The sequence below is a fragment of the Electrona antarctica genome (genome assembly GCF_951216825.1).
Source record: "Electrona antarctica genome assembly, chromosome: 22".
Taxonomy (NCBI): domain Eukaryota; kingdom Metazoa; phylum Chordata; class Actinopteri; order Myctophiformes; family Myctophidae; genus Electrona; species Electrona antarctica.
Window position 1 is genome coordinate 8,056,721 of NC_136805.1, and position 21,977 is coordinate 8,078,697.

At 42.6% G+C, this 21,977-nt stretch overlaps 1 protein-coding gene across 5 annotated transcripts in view; it reads right to left on the minus strand.

Annotated features, from left to right (window-relative positions):
- Positions 1–21,722, minus strand: part of abcc3 (ATP-binding cassette, sub-family C (CFTR/MRP), member 3) — a 64,843-nt gene extending 43,121 nt beyond the window's left edge. For 3 of the 5 annotated variants that reach the window (XR_013788876.1, XM_079493302.1, XM_079493300.1), the window contains exons 1-6: positions 21,476–21,722; positions 5,558–5,734; positions 3,083–3,208; positions 2,205–2,342; positions 547–672; positions 229–290 (exon numbers count right to left, since the gene is read on the minus strand). Coding sequence is in view for 4 of the 5 variants with exons in the window: in XM_079493302.1 (XP_079349428.1) it covers positions 229–290; positions 547–672; positions 2,205–2,342; positions 3,083–3,208; positions 5,558–5,734; positions 21,476–21,511 (665 nt within the window). In the remaining variant the exon portion in view is untranslated. The remainder of the gene's footprint in view (positions 1–228; positions 291–546; positions 673–2,204; positions 2,343–3,082; positions 3,209–5,557; positions 5,735–21,475) is intronic. The other 2 variants (XM_079493301.1, XM_079493303.1) reach the window with 2 other exon arrangements.
- Positions 21,723–21,977: the final 255 nt, after the last annotated feature.

Sequence of the window (21,977 nt, forward strand, 5' to 3'; positions counted from 1 at the left end):
TTCTGAAAAAGCTATATTTCTATGTCAGTGGTTCTTCGATTTTTCAAAAATAGCAGACCTACAAGCTCGTAGTGCGCCACTCGGTGGCGCGCTATGAGCTTGTAGATCTGCTATTTTTCAATAGCTAAAGCATAACATAATGCTAACACCAAAAGGGGTTCCCGCCCAGTGTTATGTATGCGTTATGTATGACGGTCAGTGTCCCTCCACAGAGCGGAGGAGGCCTACCTGGTGAACCACCAGAAGGTTATAGTGGAGAGGAAGCCTGCTGTGGACTCGGGGCAGGGGTTCTGCAAAGAGAAAATACACTAGATTAGACGTAGAGAAAATTGGCCAGACAAGGTTATACAACAGCCGGTTCCCGTCGGCTAATTTCATTTCGACAAAGAGGTATTCTAGGCCTGCTGGTTACACTTTACGTTGTATCAGCGCGGCTGTGCGTTTCGGCTGTGGCCAAGGCATAAACATCATTAGGCTGTGCGTTTCGGCTGTGGCCAAGGCATAAACATCATTAGAATGTGTGTGTACATGGTGGGTCTGACTCACCGAGTCTGTGACGGCATCGGAGAAGAGAGGCGGCTTCTCGTTGAAGCAGCAGAGGATGAGCTCCAACACCACCAGGATGAAGTAGAGGTAGAACATGGTGAAGCGCAGCTTGTCTGGGACCTCACTCTGAAACACAAAACACCACACTGTGCTGTAAGGCCAGATGTATGTTTGGTGGCGTGCTGCTGTGATACAGTATACAGTACAATTACTTACCATACCTCACAACATCTCCATCGGTTCATTATGTAATGACATTTTTTTTTCCTAAGGCTCTTACTTTTATGCCAACTGCTATCAGACTATACAATGCAAATGCATAAGAACTCCCCCCCCCCCCCCCCCCCCCCCCCCAATTGGCATATGGTCCTTGGTGGTGCTGGTCTTGTGTGGTTTATGTCCATTTGTGTCTGTTTTGTGTTTCTGTCTGTCCAGTAGTTTTAGCTTTCTATGTGTCACATTGTGCTGTTGTAACGCTTCAATTTCCCCTCAGGGATTAATAAAGTATATCTCATCTCATCTCATCATCTACTTGGGTATTTGCATGTGTTGAATCGACGCGATTACAGGAGCTCAAGGAGTGCAGTGGCCTGGAGGCTGGGACCACCCTGCCTAACGGCTGCCAGCCAGTCTCTCTGTCTCTTTGCTGCCAGAAAAGTACATGCTATGTTCACATGTGGAATGCATTTTACGCTTTGGTCTCATGGGCTCTTTGTTGTTGACAATACAACTCAAATTAACTCTGCCTTGCCTTTAAAAATGGTAATGTTGCTGCTAGTTCCTTGTGACACAACACAATGCTGCATTTTTAAATTTGCATTTTGCAAGTTGTATCTTTTTTTTTTTTGGCTTTCACCTTTATTTTTATATTTTTTATGGAGGGACAGACAGTAGGCTGACAGGAAATGGGGAGAGAGATGGGGGGGAAGACATGCAGTGAAGGCCGTCGGGATCGGGAGTCGAACCCGCGGCACACTGCCAGACTGGATTACCAGCCAAGGTGCCTGGACCATTGAGCCATGGCCCAGGCCTGCAAGTTGTATCTTATCTAACCACTTCCTGTGTGTTAATCTCTGCACTCCTAATTTACACTCATCAATCTAGGCTGTCAGTCTGTCCTTCTGGAGGGCTTTGCGGTGGCGCTTTGCGGCGTGTTACGGTCTGTAGCATGTCCCCGCATGACCCCTTGAAAACCTCCACCTTACAGCAAGCTCCCAATACAGCCAGAGGTGTGTGGGATGGGAGAGGGGGCAGGGAGGTGTGTGGGATGGGAGAGGGGGCAGGGAGGTGTGTGGGATGGGAGAGGGGGCAGGGAGGTGTGTGGGATGGGAGAGGGGGCAGGGAGGTGTGTGGGATGGGAGAGGGGGCCGGGAGGTGTGTGGGATGGGAGAGGGGGCAGGGAGGTGTGTGGGATGGGAGAGGGGGCAGGGAGGTGTGTGGGATGGGAGAGGGGGCAGGGAGGTGTGTGGGATGGGAGAGGGGGCCGGGAGGTGTGTGGGATGGGAGAGGGGGCAGGGAGGTGTGTGGGATGGGAGAGGGGGCAGGGAGGTGTGTGGGATGGGGAGAGGAGAGGAGAGACAGTGGTGAGTAAGTAAGTGAGGGTTTGATGAAGGAGTAGACAGAGGTCGCCACGTCAGGACTGCAGTGTAATTTCTCACCTCGCTGGACGCGTGTAGGATCTTCGAGCGGAACGGCACGATGGCGCACAACACCGACAGGAACCAGAAGATGAAGAGCACCCCAGAGGACTGGATCCCGCGTAACCTCTCGAACTGGATCAGAAAGGTGGCCAGCAGCTGATGGAGGAGAGGCGTGGGGGTGGGGAGTTGTTAAACAGGAGGCCAAGAGGATGGAGGAGAGAGGCGTGGGGGTGGAGAGTTATTAAACAGGAGGCCAAGAGGAGGAAGTGGGCGCGCCAGAGGGAAAGATTGAGTTAGATTAGCTACACAGTACAGCTGAAAACGGAGAGACCACAGCCTTCTCAAACTTTACCGGGTCAATACAATGAAGGGTTACCAAATCTTTTCACTTCAAGGACTGTGAAATTAGTGTTTTTACGGTTGTAATGTTTGCAAGACACAACACGTTATAGGCAGCACTGTGTCCGTTCCCTGAGGCTTTAATACGGTGTACTTCTGTCCGCCTATCAACAATACAATACATAATACAATAACAATACATTATAATAATTTAAATTGACTCTTGCCACTGTGTGCGATTTTGAGTGGATATTAACGTACCAGAAGTCAGAGCATGGCGGTCACAAGAAAAGTCAAAATGTACATTAGAAATGATTAGTAAGAAACTGTTTTACACACCAACACATTAATATTAGTATCCATTAGCAACCAGATGAGTTGCAATTTAAGAGTAGTGAATGTTAGACCGGACCTTAGTCAATACTTGAAAGTCTATTCTAGTCCATTTTTGGTAATGTGATAATAAAGTGATATCCTTGTGCATCACAAAGTGCGTAATGTGCCTAGTAAAAGCGTCTTTTTAATGCAAAAGTGTAATACTTGTGTAACGTTCTCACCATTGTCATGCCGACCACCAGTGGAGTGACAAAGAAGATGGGCGGCTGAGTGCAGCCGTTGTCCAACTCGTAGAAGGTATAGAAGAGATCTGTCCAACACACGATCCACAGCGCCAAGCCGAACCCCTGAGCAGACCAACAACAGAGATTAACAGAACATATAGAAGAGATCAGTCCAACACACGATCCACAGCGCCAAGCCAAACCCCTGAGCAGACCAACAACAGAGATTAACCACATGAACGTATAGAAGATATCTGTCCAACACACGATCCACAGGGCCAGGCCGAACCCCTGAGCAGACCAACAACAGAGATTAACCACATGAACGTATAGAAGAGATCTGTCCAACACACGATCCACAGGGCCAGGCCGAACCCCTGAGCAGACCAACAACAGAGATTAACCACATGAACGTATAGAAGAGATCTGTCCAACACACGATCCACAGGGCCAGGCCGAACCCCTGAGCAGACCAACAACAGAGATTAACCACATGAACGTATAGAAGAGATCTGTCCAACACACGATCCACAGGGCCAGGCCGAACCCCTGAGCAGACCAACAACAGAGATTAACCACATGAACGTATAGAAGAGATCTGTCCAACACACGATCCACAGGGCCAGGCCGAACCCCTGAGCAGACCAACAACAGAGATTAACCACATGAACGTATAGAAGAGATCAGTCCAACACACGATCCACAGGGCCAGGCCGAACCCCTGAGCAGACCAACAACAGAGATTAACCACATGAACGTATAGAAGATATCAGTCCAACACACGATCCACAGCGCCAAGCCGAACCCCTGAGCAGACCAACAACAGAGATTAACCACATGAACGTATAGAAGATATCAGTCCAACACACGATCCACAGCGCCAAGCCGAACCCCTGAGCAGACCAACAACAGAGATTAACCACATGAACGTATAGAAGAGATCTGTCCAACACACGATCCACAGGGCCAGGCCGAACCCCTGAGCAGACCAACAACAGGCAAAGGAAAGACATGAAGCCTTTTTTTTTTCTTTTTTTTTATCTTAGAAATATTGCACGAATCAGAGCCTATTTGTCACTGGACGATGCAAAAACGCTAATCCACGCCTTTGTTTTTTCTCGGCTTGATTACTGCAATGCACTTTTTTCTGGATTGCCTAAGAAAACAACTGACAGATTACAACTTGTCCAAAATGCAGCAGCCAGAGTCTTAACTAGAACTAAGATGAGAGAACATATTACTCCAGTCTTGGCTTCATTGCACTGGCTTCCGGTTGTTTTTAGGATTGATTTTAAAATTATTTTACTTGTTTATAAAGCTCTCAATGGTCTCGCACCTTCCTACCTACATGACTGCCTGCCGAAATATGTCCCAAACCGCCCCCTAAGGTCTTCCACTGCTGGCCTGCTCGCTTTGCCTAAAAAAATGGCAACAAAAAAATACGGGGAAGCAGCTTTTTGCTTCTACAGGCCGACGGCGTGGAACAAACTCCCACTGTACCTTCGACAGGCAGCCTCTGTAGACATTTTTAAAGCTCAGCTCAAGACCCACTTCTACACCCTTGCTTTTAATTAATTTATTTGTCTTTTAAAAAAAAAAAATATTCATGTCCTCACTGTATTGTTTATGCCCTGCCTTTCTTTTCTTTTTTTGTGTAAAGCACTTTGAGCTGCATTTCATGTCATGAAAGGTGCTATACAAATAAAGTTTTATTATTATTATTGTTATTTTGGGGCAAACATTGGCCAAAACAAAGCAGATGTACAAGGTCTGTAGATCGGTAGACCATTGGTGGACTCTGGTATATAGGATTTAAAATAAAAGGTTAACATACAGTACTGTACACGCTCATTTACAATACATCGCACAATATGGAAGTGTATATTTGTACGTCTCTAAATGTCATGATGAATTGAAAATGGAGGACCCTATTGTAAACGAGTGTAATGCTTTATGGTGGCGTCCACAGTTAACAGTTTGAGTTGTGCTTGAAATGTACTATAATTCTCCAATCTGTTAATAAATTCTTCAACCAATCAATCAAAACCCCTTCAAAAAGACAACTTAATGGTATAACATAATTTAGCGCTTTTCCTTTGAAAGCAAGCGACGCCAATTGAAAAGGTGACGCAACAAAGTATACATTAGCCGTACGGGTCTACAGGAGGGTAAAGATAGGAATGGAGTGGGTCAGAGAGTGACTCATAGAAGAACATGCATCATCTTTGGCATGGGCGTGCAGGAGCTTGGAATGTTATCATTAGCCAAATAACTCATCTAAACATTTTGATGAACATCTGTGGGATTTTTCCAGTGTATTTAGTAAACACAGAGCAACCGTCGCACATCACAAGACCGCGACGAGAAAGCAACTCTTTCAGTTCATTATGTGGAGAGAGAGAGAGAGAGAGAGAGAGAGAGAGAGAGAGAGAGAGAGAGAGAGAGAGAGGAGCTAGGATGAACCCATCTCACCGTTTTGAATCGGTTCAACACGGACATCATGATGTAGCCTCTCTTGTTCCTCTGGAGGCAGAAGAGGTAGACGGGGCAGACGGCCCACAGAAAGACGCAGGGCAGCCATGCCAGTACAGACATCTGGAAACATGTGGACAGGTCAGGCCTCTCCGTGTGGATCGTCTGATTGGCTACCTGTAGGGACAGACCAGATGTTGAGATGAGTAGGGCTGTGTCACCGTCGTGACATTTTAGTCGACGATCAGTTATTGTCAATCATAGAAACAATCATCGCAAGTAATTTCCTCAGAGTCACATGACATGCTCCACCATGTTCTTTCACGCTAGTTTTAGAACACTTATGAAAATGTTTCTTTTGAACCCAATACCCCAAATAGAGATGCAAAGTTTAAAGCGGTAAAAAAAAATTACTTAGAAATAATGATGGAAATATGATATTTCTGTTCATTTTATCCAGCTGTTTTTTTTACGGAGAATAATGGAAACGTTTGAACAATTATGCAAAATTTTTCTGGAATCTGGCAGAGCCTGTTTTTCTTCGTTTTTAGCCTCCCGTCTTTGAATCTCTTCTATCAGAGTAGTATAAAAGAGAGTAATGACACTCCCGTTGACTCTCATTGTAACAATGGAATGCGGAAGTGCTCATTCTATCTCAATGGAATAGTTCCAGCCATAGGAGCAATGTTTGGAACTATCGCCCATAAGCACCCGCTTTGCGGCGAGATCAAAGCGTGTCACCACTCTCTTACTACATTACTCTGTCTTCTATTAACCTCTTCTGTGAAGCCATTGAACTGCACTTGATACAGTATATAATGTGCTATATAAATAAAGTTTGATTGATTGAAAACTATACAAATGATTTAAACATGGCTAATCCCATTAACAACAGCCACAAAAACCCCCACACCAAAACAACTTTATACAACTTTATGTATCAGAATTGGTTCTGAAAAGGACAGATTTTGGTGCCATTTCCTTAGTTGTCCCAATATTATTATTAACTTTTCAAGTAAATGTTTGCAGTAGTTGTATAATGTTGTACAATTAAATTCTGGAAATAAGAGTGCACCCAGATTGTATCTGGAAGCTAAATGCATGTCCCTTCCTGGCTCAGCCCTCAGAAACTTGAGCTCAGTGGTTCACTCAATGCAATATGTGGACACTGCATTATCACATGTACACCCAAAGGGGGTCTGTGTTTATATTTTAAAGCTGCGTTGTCTTGGTAACCAGTTTCTAGTCCAACAAACAACCGCTGGTTTGTTTATACTGTTGTGGTTACACATGCAGTTTAATTATCAAGAGCAGTGATTTTCAGTCCGACACTTTCATCAGGATTAATCATGTATTGCAATGATATTGCATTCAGTTTGGCGGTATGGCTCCCGTGATACTACACATTATCTGTGCCTAGTGAGCAAGCATGACATGGAATGCGAGATCACTAACCCCCAGAAGCAGAGCCTAAGGCCAAAACCACACCAATGCAACTCTTTGCAACAAGACAGTTTTAACCCATTTAGACCCGAGATCAGATTCTAAAAATGTCTTCTACATCCTGACAGTTTTCTGAAAAAGCTATGTTTCTATGTGAGTCGTTCTTTGATTTTTCAAAAATAGCAGACCTACAAGCTCTGAGCTATGAGCTTGTAGATCTACAAGCTATGAGCTTGTAGATCTGCTATTTTTCAATAGCTAAAGCATAACACAATGCTAACACCAAAAGGGGTTCCCGCCCAAAATGGGTTTAAGGACATGTCACACCAATGCAACTCCATTATGCCCAACTGCCATTGGGCACTACATGCAACTACATGCAACTACTCGCAACCGTTTGGTTGCAAGAGGTTGCATGGCGAATCATTTGTGTGGTTTGGGCCTTACGGAGTTATTGCGTAAACATAACATCGAACCCTTCAAGGGCACCAGTTACCAAACAATACACAGAATCATACTGTAGACTGTCTGTACATTCAACAACATCATGAACTAAATGTCACAGGGAGGAGGCTGGGGGAGGTGGAGGGACTTTGATGACACAGACAGGCTGCAGGAACGGTGCTGAGCATGTACAGTAGTATGAAGAGTGAACAGTCAATCAACAGTCTGCTTGAAAAGGCTGCCATGGGTGCATGTACCTGTATACATGTACCTGTATACAGGTACATGCAAGGTCTGCCTCCTCACCCATCAGTGCACCCACAGCAACGCCCCTTCCTATCTGAAGGAACTCATTGAACCCCCAGCCTCCACCCGCTCCCTCCACTCTGGAAATTCAAACACACTCAAAACCACCAAAGCAAAACTCCACACCATGGGGGACCGGGCCTTCTGTTCAGCTGCTCCTCGGCTGTGGAATGCCCTCCCCGACCACCTGAGAGCACCACAATCCGTGGACGCTTTTAAAAGGGGACTTAAGACATTTCTTTTTAACAGAGCATTTGGCCAGTTGGACCATTAGATGCCCGGTGTACTTTTAAACCTTTTAGCAGTATACCACGAAATGCATGAATTGTGCTAGTTTTAGTCCTTTTATTTACTCATGCATTGTTTTATTTTGTCTTCTTCTCTTGTTGTAGCACTTTGAGATTTGCTTCAAATGTAAAGTGGGTTATAAATAAAATGTATTATTATTATTATTACCGGTAACTTGCTAGCGAATGAGAATGAAGGAGATTAGGTGAGCAGAGCATGGAGAACTGCCTGAACGATCATGATGCTCGATACGTTTCATATTTCTGTACTTTATTATTAAACTGTACCATTTTAAATTCTTTAAGTAAGTATATGTGAACTAATAATGAACAATGCCTCAATACGTTTCAAGTAACTATTGCAGCTATATATGAAAATGCCCTGGAATGAACAAAAATGACCTGAACTGAACTACATGATAAAGCATTGCCATGTGTCCTTAAGTTACAAATTAGTACAAATGGTAAACCATGAAAGCGCTTAACTTGCATGAAATGTATGAAATATGAAAAGCGGCCATGTGTGGCAGTGAGTAACACACCCAGTTTAATAATACTGTGCAGTGTGAGAAAGAAACAAAATTGCCAAATGTGAAAACTCACTCATCTACTTTTCTGGAACTATTACACATGGTTAGCAGGTTAAGGTTACTCTAACATCTTTCTAATCATCCATATGATCCTCCATACACGTACACAGATAATCCATATACGAGGTGCAACAATGAATCAACTAATTGACTTAATTGATTATAAAAAACAATTGGGGATATAAGTGTGTTTATTCAACCGTGTTAATAGAATACTTTGCTGAAAAGAGCAGATCAAAAACAGAAAAGACCATATCAACCAGTTACCATATGGACTTCAAGTGGTTCACTCACTCACACACACACACACACACACACACACGCGCACTAGATCACGCTAGACACACTTTAGATCTCAGAATCAGAACCAGAGATGGCTTGTCTATCTTTATCTTTTATTACACTACTTTAGGGCTCCTCCTCTGTTGCTGGGAGATCACATTTCACATCAGTAAAAAACTGTATCTTCCGTCCAAGATGTGCCGTCGGCCTACCGGATGTTTAAGGATGGAGCGACTGCTGGACCACCATAGTCCTGATAACACGGCCTTGTCACAATTATAACATCATCGTAATTATTTATTTACACGTTGAAAATGTTTCATGTAGCTTGAGTTTCAAAAATAGAGGAAATCTACAATCGATCTACAAGCTCAAAACGCGTCACACAATCTCATGTCTTAATGTGCAAATTAATACATTTTGCTGTGACTATAAGGCAGCGTTAAATGTGTTTCCATGGACAAACAGTTATACTGTATTATAGGCCCACCCACTGACAGAAGATAAACACAGCTGCTACCTTGTAGATATCTGTCATACCCCACACACACACACACACACACACACACACACACACACACACACACACACACACACACACACACACACACACACACACACACACACACACACACACACACACACACACACACACACACACACACACACACACACACACACACACACACACACACACACACACACACACACACACACACACACACACACACACACAGGATGGGCATGGGCGTATGTGGAAATGTATGGCAGTGTGTGTGTGTGTGTTCGGGGGGGAATGTGAGCAATATAGTAAGCTTTTTTTTGTTTGTTGCATGTGTGTGTGTGTGTATACTATAGTATGGTCTAGTGCTATGGTGGTTGGGCCAGCTGTTGCAGGGTTCCCCAATTAATTTTCCTCAAGGGCCATATTTTGACTAGGGTACCAGGCTGGGGGGCCGAGTCTGCGAGGTCGAGACCCCATCTGAAAAGGATGCCCAGTTTGACATGCATAGGCTACTGACCCCCATTTAATGCCATTTATATCTGGGACCCCCCCCCCCCTATTGGGGAACCCTGTGTTACAGTATCATGTCTATTGACGTCAAGATATCGTAACACCATCCCATGTATCCTCAGATTTGGGGGTGGGGCTACAACCTTGTTCTTTTCAGATTACTCTCAGGGCATGGGCTAATTTGATTCTAATTGAGATTCTATTTTTTTTTCTCCCATTTTTGTGATACACTGATACTCATTTGTCTGTGGTTTCCACCCAAATAAAATAAGCGAAAATGGATACACACTGGGTCCGTCTATGACTGGACAGAACATGTAATACCGGTAAGCATTTACAATTACCCCAGACATAATGTTATTGTATTTTCCCTTTTAGGCTTGGGGGAAGCCTGGGGCTGGAGCCTCCATTCCTCCAAATTAAGCCTGGCAATCCAAGATAATGGAATTACGCAAATGGCCAAAAGGCTCCAATATACAGTATGTACATTAGTAGTCACAATGCACATCCTGAAGAGAGTGGGGGAGAACAGTGACTTGTACTGTACAGTACAGTACAGTGCAAGTAGCCAAGAACCAAATAATAATAAAATGGATCTGTAAAACATAAAAAATAAAATACAAATTGCACTCTCTGAAACAAATTTCAGCATTCTTTCAAAAACAAAAGGCAATTACAGGCAGGCACATACATCCACAGTTAATATCCATCTATAAATGCATCTATAGATTTCTGGCCTGTCTGTCTGTCTGTCCAATTTACGCCCAATTATGTTGTCTGTTTTTGCCCAAATACAGAGATGACTGACATGATCAATAATTCAATATGACGTCACTGCCCCGAACGGGGAATGGCCGACTTGGCCGTAGCCCGCTGATGAAGGACAAAGAAAGGTCAGGCGATCCATACAGTATATGGAGCTCTACACAATGTACACACATCACCAGACTGGCCTTTAAGTACCCTGATAACAGGCCCTATTTAAGTACCCTGATAACAGGCCCTATTTAAGTACCCTGTTAACAGGCCCTATTTAAGTACCCTGATAACAGGCCCTATTTAAGTACCCTGATAACAGGCCCTATTTAAGTACCCTGATAACAGGCCCTATTTAAGTACCCTGATAACAGGCCCTATTTAAGTACCCTGATAACAGGCCCTATTTAAGTACCCTGATAACAGGCCCTATTTAAGTACCCTGATAACAGGCCCTATTTAAGTACCCTGATAACAGGCCCTATTTAAGTACCCTGATAACAGGCCCTATTGTGCTGCACTAGTCATGAGTAATAATTAAACCCTCGCATAATGCAATAAAGTGACATGGAAATGAAGACATTTCTACTAGAAAGATCGTTAAAATATCTGATTGAAATAAATACTGTAACATACAGTAGGACATCTGAGAAGATTTGTATCCTATTCTCATTATTTAACCTTCACGTAACTACTCGGGCGCCGGCCTATAGTGCTGCACGCTTCTTGCACAAATGTGAATCTCGATATTTTCCTCCACAAGAATTGAGATCACAATTCTCACACAAAGACAATTCTCTTTTTTTCCCATGAAAATATCTATTGGATGGATGGATGGATGGATGGATTTTATTTTGTCATTGGACACAAGTGTACAACGAAATTAAACTGTTGGCATCAATCCAAATTCAATACAAGAGGGTAATCATAATGCAAAAGTTGTTAGTATTGGCAAGAGTAAAAACAGTAAGAAAAATACAGTTTATATCACTATCACTATCACTATTGTGACTACTGACAGACTAAACACTATTGTCTTTAGTCTGTAGTTGCTGAACATTACGTAGATTAAAAATGTGGCACCTGGAGCCAACTACTGTGGCTTTAATCAGACAACATCAAAGTGCTTGACTTAAACCTCTCTTAAAATCTCTCATAAGAGTAAGAGTAACTAAAATGAATTAGACAGCAATCTGCTGTGCGATTCTTGCTCAAATTCAGAAATGAGATCGCATAGGTGTCTGAATCTAGATCTCTTTTTTTAATTAATTTGTGCAGCACGCAACTTGAGGGTTGGCCTAATGAGAAAAATGCCACATCTGAAAACCCTTTAACCCTGATCTTTTTTTATCAAGTTTGATGCTGGTAACTAACAAGACTACGGATGAAAATATATGCAAGGATATTCAGACAATTTTCCAGTGTTAGTGCTTTACTGTGGCCAGTTTTGAAAATGTTGAGGCCCATAGGGCAGGAGCCTATCTCCTGTTTCTGTAGCGTGAGGCAGCTTGATGTACAAGTACACCCCCTGGACATGACGCTAGTATGTCGCAGGGACTTACCCCCAATCCAACCCTTGATGCGGAGTGCCAAGCAGGAAGGCACTGGGTCCCATTTTTCAGAGTCTTTGGTATGACCCGGCTGGGGATCGAACCCCGACCTCCCAGTCTCAGGGCGGACACTAGTCTAACCACAGGGCCATTGAGCTGGTCCAAAAAGTCAAAAACGGTCTAAAATGGAAGCTATTGAGCTTGTAGATCGTCCATTTTCATTATTTATGACCAACAAAAGGGCATAAGTGTTGATAAGTAACGCTTCTAAAATGGATTATGTGCAATGACCAAAGTATTTCCTCCAGCGTACTACTAAAAAGGTAACATTAGGACAATGTCAAGAAAATAAAGTATAGATAAAATAAATTTACAAAACTGTGCCAATGTACAGTTATTTTACAAAACAAATTAAAAATTCATGTCTACTCTAAACTTTCCCCTTTTTTTTGCACTAAGGAATGCATTGCCAGCTTAAATCCCTCACAATCTTATCATGGAAGATACAGGTGGACGTGGTGGTTTCAACTGGGGTATTAATCACAGCGAAAGCCTAATAAATGTTTGAGTGTACAGAGACAAGTGTTTAGATAAATGGCCCGCAACTGACAAAAAGATACATGTACACACGCTAACTTAACTATTTGAACCTTTTAGGAGGATGCAACCACATAAAACATATTTTATGTGGTTGCATAGTAAAAGCAAAGCAAAGTTACTATATTTACCCAGGGTAACTGGACTAAGCATCAGATACTTGTTTACAGCCAGGCCCTGCTCATAGAACATTTCATGGTAGTGGTTCAATGCCTTGCTCAAGGGCACTTCAGCGGTGGTAATTTTAACGTGCCGGTCCGGGGATACGAACTGGCGACCTTCCGGTATCAAGACTGCTCCGTAAACCGTTCGGCCACCGCTGCCACTAATGCCACTAGTGTTCATGCCATGGCACTTGCAAGCAAACAGCTGACAGAGACCACGTACTATGGGAAGGAAAAGTCATTAAAAAGGTCAAAAGAAAGCAGATATGTTTAGAAAGGCCCAGAAATTGCCATAATTTCAAGTTGCAGTCTCACTCTCCACTAAATGCATTATGTACCCCTCTCATTCCTCACTCATGAAGGGATATCGAAAGCACTAAGAGCTGAAACCTGAAACTAAAAATGTCGAGAACTTAGCTGTATTACAGTAATGTCAATCAACTAGACAATTCCCTTGCAATGCCATTAAAAAAACGTGACCCTGATATAATTTTGCCTAATCCCTTTGATGATTATGATGAACTGAAGCTAATTAGTCCATTATAACCACTCACAATCAAGTCATTTTCCACCTAATGAATCCTGTTACTCAGAGGGATTGTCGCATAGCCCAGGGGTTCTCAACCCGTGGGTCGCGACCCCTCGGGGGGTCGCCAAATTATTTAAAAAAAAATATATATATATATATATATAATATAGTACACATAGTACATGCATACACCTTTCCTAATGATTATATCTGGTTTCAGTATTTATTTATGGTGTATTGTCTCTATTATTAAGGTTATTGTAGCAGTCAATTTATATTGGGGGTCGGGAGGGGGCAGGGCGGGGGTCCCGAGACATTGCCAAAGCATTTCCGGGGGTCCCCGGCCAAAAACGTTGAGAACCCCTGGCATAGCCTACTACAGTAGTACGTAGTACCTAGCAACTAAGTCAGGACCATGGGGATCTGAGGGTAGGATTTAGCTTTGTGCAACTTTTGAGTCATACAGTTTCAGAAACATAATCCTTGCTTATACAAAGACCAATTCTATACCATTATGCAACAATCAACCCTGAAGGCACAACGTAGATTATGTATATGTGAATAAAGTTTGACTCCATACTTGTGGACATTATGTCTCAAATTAAGTATACTTTTTAGAAGGTTATCTCAATGTAGGAATTAGGACAAAAGTTTTTTTTAAGCAAATCCATCCACATCAAATTTCAGTCTTCAGACTTTGTTGGTGGCAGTGAGTGAAGGTTGTGAAACAAAGAAAAGAGAAAACCCGGGAGGATTGCATACTGTAGTTGCACATGTTTTGGTCCAATTCCATCTGGCCCTGTGCCCAGCTAGAAATCCTAGCCCTATAGATACTGTACTATATACAATGGGAAAGAATACATCAGGAAATAAAACACCAGCAGAGTGCACATTGCACACTCACTCCCCAATACTACTGTACATTGAACTTGTTGAACTCATGAAATATAGATATGAATTGAACATTACATGGTGAAAAGCCTTTTGGAGGAGTGTTCAGTTATTTCCTAGCCTCGGAAACCCAGACGTTTTTATTTCCAGATGTGAATCCTCCTGAGAAGGTTTATTTATTTATTTTTATTATTTTTAGCTAACTTGATGCTTTTTTGGTGTTATGTTAGCCATCTATCTCAACTTTTACAATATCTGGGTTGATGCCAACACGGTGGGAATTAGTAACCTAGTAACAGGCATAAAGTGTTCGGTAGCGTAATTAGTCCATTAATACCCTGAAGGTATGTGAATAATGTCCCATGTGGATTTACAGACAAACAAAACAAATTATGCAACATGCTATCTGGTATTCTGCTACGTTTGTAGCCCCTATTTCTTACACATGTTTTTGAATTTGAATCCTGAAAAGTAACAGTTTTGAACATGTGAGGTTTCCACACGAAAGAGACGAAAGAGATAATACTGTACATTTTGTCCTCATTCATTTGGCCTCATTCTCCATCTCTATTCTTCTCTCTCAAATAGCTATTACTGTTGTCATCGGACAAAGACATTTACCAAATGGAAAATGCATACAATACACTACATGAGCAAGAAAAAGCATGTTGTATTTAACAATAGTGTAACTATCTACTACTACTCTACATGGGGTTAACCCATTTTGGACTGACCTCAAAATTTTAAAAAAATCTTCTAAATCCTCCAGTTTTCTGAAATAAATATTTTAACGATTTTTCAAAAATAGCAGACCTACAAGCTCGTAGCGCGCCACTCGGTGGCGCGCTATGAGCTTGTAGATCTGCTATTTTTCAATAGCTAAATTATAACATAATGTTTAAAACACTAAAAGCTAGTAAAAGGGGTTCCCGCCCAAAATGGGTTAAGTTACTATAGCACTCAATAAATGTGATATTAAAACAACAGCTGAGTTTTCAAACTGGAGAAAACTCACAAAGCAGGCTGCCGCCTGCCACTGTACTGACAATCAATGCGACAGCTGCTAAGCAGTTCTCTTGTGTCATACAGGGTAGTTCTAGTAGTCCAGACGTTCTAAAAGACGAGTATGTGTGATACACAGTACACACATATAACACTTATTTTGATGTCTGTTGTCAGTACAAATATTCTAGGTTGTAAGCATGGTATGTTATTGACAGGTCAGGCATAAGTACTCCATGCATTTTTGAAAGCCACCAAGCGCCAGTTCTGAACAAAAGGGAAACACTTGAACAAACACCTCACACCTGTTCTAGGGTGGAGTCTGGTAAGGAGTGGCAATGGACCAACTCATTAATATTAACATTAATGATTAATTTCATTCATTTGGACAGAGTCCAGATATGGGGGAGTGCACTCACAGCACAGGAGATCCGTTTTACACTAAACGTGGCTCCACTGTAACCACATAGCCTACTAATGTTTTAAACAGTTGGGTTGATTTTACAATGTCAGTCATCACATTAAACTTAATAGTAAAAAAAGAGGCCCGGAAGGCTGGCGTGGACGTCCGGACACTTAGGGCTCCATTTTCGTCACCGCTAAACCCCTTATCCCTAAACCCCTTATCCCAAAACCTCTTTGCCCTTTTTTTTTTTTTACTATTTTGCTAAACATTTTTGAATAGTTAAAATGGCCAGTCTACAAGCTCACAATGTGTCAATGTAGATTGGCTAGTTGAACTATTCAAAATGTTTTTCAAAATGGTAAAAAAAAAAAAGGAAAAAAAAGGGCAAAGAAGTTTAGGGATACGGGGTTTAGCGGTGACGAAAATGGAGCCCATAGGCTCATTAGGCTGCTAATTGAGCCTACCAGCGTGTTGCGGGTTCAAATGTGACTTTATTAAGAGAGTGCGGATATTCCCCTTTTTCCATTGATCTGCAAGAATCTGAACCAATCAGCTAGAGACTCAACTTGACTCGCTGAGTAAAGCGCGCCTTCAACTATAACGGTTTTGGGGTTCAAATGTGTGTCACTCGGACTCCCCATCTCTCTCACGTCCTGTCAGTTTACTGTACACTAGCAAATAACAAAGAAATCACAGTGGGGAAAAACAATACAAATTTTGCCACTTGTTCGAATGCCCACGCCCACTGTCAAAAATAGCTAATATCGTTAAAACGAAAGAAAGCAGCAAATGAAAATAAAAAATAACCCTCATCTTTTACTTTCTCTAATAACAAATAAAATAGTGAATAGTAAAAAAAATAAAAATAAAGAATAAAAACGCTCTTTGAAGCAGTGATCTGTCAAAGATGATTGGTATACGTAGTAGTGTCTTAATATGGGTAATAATTATGTAATAATAATAATTATGGGTAATTGCCCACACACAGGACAGAATAACATAGGCCTATACCTTAATGACTTGATGCTAGTGGCAACAGTCTGAGTCTAAACTTTTTCTACCGGGGTTATTCACAAACAAAGGTTTAGATTATGATTCCAATTATGATAATAAACATTGCAAACGTTTTTTTTTAATTTCGACATCAGGCCTAAATGGGTTAAAAGAGGTCCACTATTCTTGAATCTGTTGGCGGTCACAATGTCTAAAAACCGTTCCAAGAAGACAGGAGGATCATCTCCGTTGGCTAACAGTGGGGCTAGCGTGACAGCCGATACCATTGACCCAGTCCCAGACGTGGAGCAAAATGCTGTGTTACGAGCTACAACTGTCCCAGTTTCTCGTTCTGATGAAAGGAACTTGATTGCTTATCAGCAATGACGGCAAAAGTCAAACAAAGTCAATGAACAGTACAGTATACAGTATGTAGCGGCGTAGCGTAGCGCAGACAGAGTGGGAGCATGGGTGACATATTTCTCTGGGCTTTTGTATTTCTCTGGTCTTTTGTCATGATGTGCTCAGGGGCTTCCCGAGACTACTTGGGCAGCAGCATGGCTGCCATCTGGTCCCTGTTAAAAGACCCACAGCTTTTGGGTTGTGGGAGACAGACTACTGTTAAGGCTGTCTGCGGGGGGTGAGGAACTGCTGTTGGCCATATTTTTGACTGTGATGTGGCTTTAGGTTGTCCTTTGAACTGTCATGTGCCGTCAGTATGCTCTTCTGTGATTTTATTTTGTATCATTTATTTTTACACTGGAGTTCAGTTCAACATCTTGCTTGAGGGGAAATGCTGCAGATTTTAAAATTGTGTTTCTGTCACCATTATTGATTCTATAACCTTCAATTCTGAAAACGATGATGCACTCATTTGGTGCATTGATGGATATGGTTATGATTTTTAGGAATTTGCCCATTATAAATCTAGACCAACCACAAACACCCAATAAAAAAACCAGAGGAAGTGCTCAGAGCTACACAAAGTGTGAGATTCACGGGTCACAGATGTTGGAGCCAAAATAGGTGTTGCTGTTTTTGTTTTTGTGGGGAGAACGAGGGGGGGTATAGACTTGTTTATGTATTCGTTTGTCATGCCGCAAGAGGGCAGCTAACATGTTGGTGATGGGTCATGTGACAGGTGTAATTCTTCTTTACCCATTCTGGGCGGGAACTCCTTTTGGGGTTCTGTACATTATGTACAGTATTAAAAAATGTAAAATAAAAATCTGAAAACTTAGGTCAGGAATTAGAGGCGTTTTTAGAATCGGCCTCAGGCCTAAATGGGTTTGAAAAATGTTGCCTCAGTATGTTTAGGAAGATAAGTGACAAGTGACACAAAAAAACAGGCATGCGGTATAATATAGAGCATCGCAGTGGGCATGGTTTTCTGGACCAACTGAAAACTCTCCAATTCATTCATAAAACCTTTGATTCTGTGAAAAATAATATTTAATTATATGATATACTAATAATTACCCTTTGTTTAGCGTTTTTCATTTAAAGTTTTTCACAGAATCAAAGGTTTTATGGTCATGACTCACAGCCTGAGATGACATCAATAGCCTTGATGTTACTGGTGGTCTCAGTCATACAGTATATACCAAGTCTTTTACAGAAATGTGATCGGCCTTGCTGCAATCAGGAGTTTCACAACTCTCATTTCCTGAATTTTTGTGAGCTTAGCAGTCTTTGGGGTATGAAAGTAAATAGCCTGGAAAACCAGACAAATCTGCCAGGGCAAGGAAAGAAAATGGCCCTGGCCAAGCGAGGCTAGAAAGTAAACACTCCATTGTGGGGAAATTAAACACATTTCCTCTTTTTTGAATGTACTGTACTTCCATGTTTTATCTCAATTTACCACAAATCTGACTTCTGAATGAAGTCAAATTAGGTGATTTTGTTTACTTATTATATAGATATATTTCATGTTGTAGTGTTGTTCATATATTTATTGCCTCTGAGTGAGCTCCATTGTGGAGCTATCTGGTCTCTATGCATCACTAACTTACTCACCGACACAAACCATATCTAATTTCCTTATGATTTAGTTCTGATGTGTAATCTTTACAAATTCGTTCTTTTTTTAGTTTTTTTTTATTATTCTTATTGAACTTTTAATCTGTTATTTAATTACCTCTTCCAAACCCATTTTGACCTGAGATCAGATTCTAAAAATGTCTTCTACATCCTGACAGTTTTCTGAAAAAGCTACGTTTCTATGTCAGTTGTTCTTCGATTTTTCAAAAATAGCAGACCTACAAGCTCGTAGTGCGCCACTCGGTGGCGCGCTATGACCTTGTAGATCTGCTATTTTTCAATAGCTAAAGCATAACATAATGCTAACACCAAAAGGGGTTCTCACCCAAAATGGGTTAAGGAAAGGATTCCAAATAAGCCTACCGGCTTCTTCCTTTCCTCGCACAGTAACTTGCTTTCTTTGATATGTATCGTTTCTGATGGCAGGCAAATGTTGAATTGTGTTGACTTCTTGAAAATGAAGTAATGCAGATGTTTAACAATAATGTAACTCTTGCGAGCGTAAAATGAAACCAAATGGACCCGGGAGGGTCCATATGAACTGTAAAGTGCAGCCACATGTGGCTGCAAGTCGTGGCCTTGGTGATAATGAATGAGATCGAAAGCTGAAGGCTACGTCACTAGTAGAAGTAACAGTCTAAATAATGATGAGTCATCACTGTTTTGATTTCCAGTCATCACAGTGACTTTCACATTTTCGGTTTTGGTTCTTGTATTGTTCTTATAGTGTATGTCTGTGTCTCTCTCTCTCTCTCTCTCTCTCTCTCTTGGCTTAAAACAATGTACCTACCTACTGTAAGCTTGAAAAATGTTAAAGAGAGCATTTAAATAATTGTCCAATTAGTTTGCTGACATACAGCTCTGAGAATCAGCTGGTGGGGCTGCTGAATATTCAATGAATTGTGATCAACAGCCTTTCTACAGACAATGCAATCAAAGTGAGTTGGGGTCAGATCTTAGATTATTATAGACCAGGGTGGAGTTGTCAAACTTGTCAGGGAGGGTCCTGATCTAACTGAAAACTAAACATGCCATGATGGGTAAACAGGAAAGGTGGAGGACACCAAATCATTCTGGGCACTATAGTGAAAACTCAAACTGGGCACCTAGGAAGAGTGGGCACTAGGGAACTGTGGGCACCCGGAAAGGGAAATGTGTGAGCACTTAACACTTTGGGTTTGGGGGGAGAAGAGTGGGCACCAGGGAGAGTGTAGGCAGCACCGTCCTGAAGTATTTGCCCACCTTTCCTGTATTCACTACCACTGAACTAGGACATGAGCAACAACACAACAGCTTTAGATTGAACTCCTGAGTCTAGTCTACTCTTAACTTAAGCCACGAGACATCATTGGGATATCCAGGAAGTTGGAAAAGTCAGGTGGACATTAGCTCCTTTCGGAACCCTACGTTAAAGTTTCTGACATTTTGATGACTTTATGTAGGGTTCCTTCTCACCGGCCTCAAGCGACATGGGATGCCATCTGATTTCCCCTGACTTAGCCCTGTGCTGCGGTGTGGGTGTCACGCTGACATATTCCAAACGAAGCATATGAACGCTATAGGAGACAACGAACCATCTGACCCCCCCCGCGAACGGCTCAGAAGCCGTTAAGTATTTTTAATGTTTGTACGACCGTTTTGCCAGCTCTGAAATTCTCTCTTCGGTCCCTCCTTGTTGACATCTCGGTTGGCTAGCTGCGCCTACGAGGCGCGTAGGGAGGCGCTGATAGCCAACCGAGATGCCGAGAGGCGGTACAATGGGATGTCAACAAGAGAGAATTTCAGAGCTGCCAAAACGGTCGTACAAACATTAAAAATACTTAACGGCTTCTGAGCCGTTCGCGGGGGGGGTCAGATGGTTCGTTGTCTCCTATAGCGTTCATATGCTTCGTTTGGAATATGTCAGCGTGACACCCACACCGCAGCACAGGGCTAAGTCAGGGGAAATCAGATGGCATCCGGGGTCCGGAGACGGGCTAGGTGGACATAAACACAAGAGAGCCCAACCCAACCCTAGTCTAAACACAGAGGGTCCTGTCGGCGGTGGTCTCTGCAGAATGGCTTCATTTGATTAAGCTAAGTCCTGACGTGACGACTAAGTACTATTAGTTAATACAAAATGTGGACACACAGCGCTCGACTTGTTTCACACACAAAAGCATTTCAAAGTCGATTAAAATCAGCTGGCATACCTGACCTCACATTAGCTGCAAGCCTGCAACAGGCACTACAATAGCCTACCTGCCTTATGGTCCTGCAGGACAAACTTGTTACGAATAAAAAGAGAGTTGTTTACATCTACTATCTCAAAACAAGCAGTACCGGTATATCAGTTTGGAAGACAAGTACGTTTTTTCACGGAATTAATAGCTGGCTAGATAAAAATAAATGCCAAAACGTTGCCAGGTGATAACTGTACAGAATCGGAAAAGGGACGACGACATGGAACGAGGGAAAAAAATAACTAGTGACTAGATCGTTAAAAGAAGCTGTTCATCACTTCATCTTGAGTTTTACGAGTGTCATGATGAGTGGGAGATGCACGGAGGAGTTGGTCACATCACATCCACATCCACCACAAGAAGACGTGACTGTGAGTGACAACCCGCCCAGTAATACATACCCAGAACGGGAGCTTTGGTCCGCACAGCCGCTCCATCTCCGTGGAGGAACGATCTTTTCCTGCTCCTTCTGACAGGTCGCTCCCTTCCTTCTTCCACCAGTATGTCTATTTAGTCCTTCGCATAAGAAGCAGACTTGTTTCTCACATGCCAGTCTTCTCTCACGTGTGTAAACGAACGGAGCCGTGGTGGTGGTAGCCTGGTAGGTAGGCGAGGCACTTTAAACAACAGCAGCCCAGTGAGTGAGTGACCAGTACGTCTTCTACACAGCCTGCACTTCTTGCTGTCCGCGTTCGGTAAAATCTCACACACTCTTCCGTTGTTGCCGAAGTCATCCATCCGGAGGTTGTCGTGATGGAGAGCCGACCCCGCCCACCGCACCGTAGGCCCCGCCTCACACACGCAGCGAGTGCGCACGCGCGCGTGCACACACAGACACACACACACACACAACGGCGTCAACTTTGGGAGTGCCTGAGGGCTTGGGCACCCACTGAAAAAAGA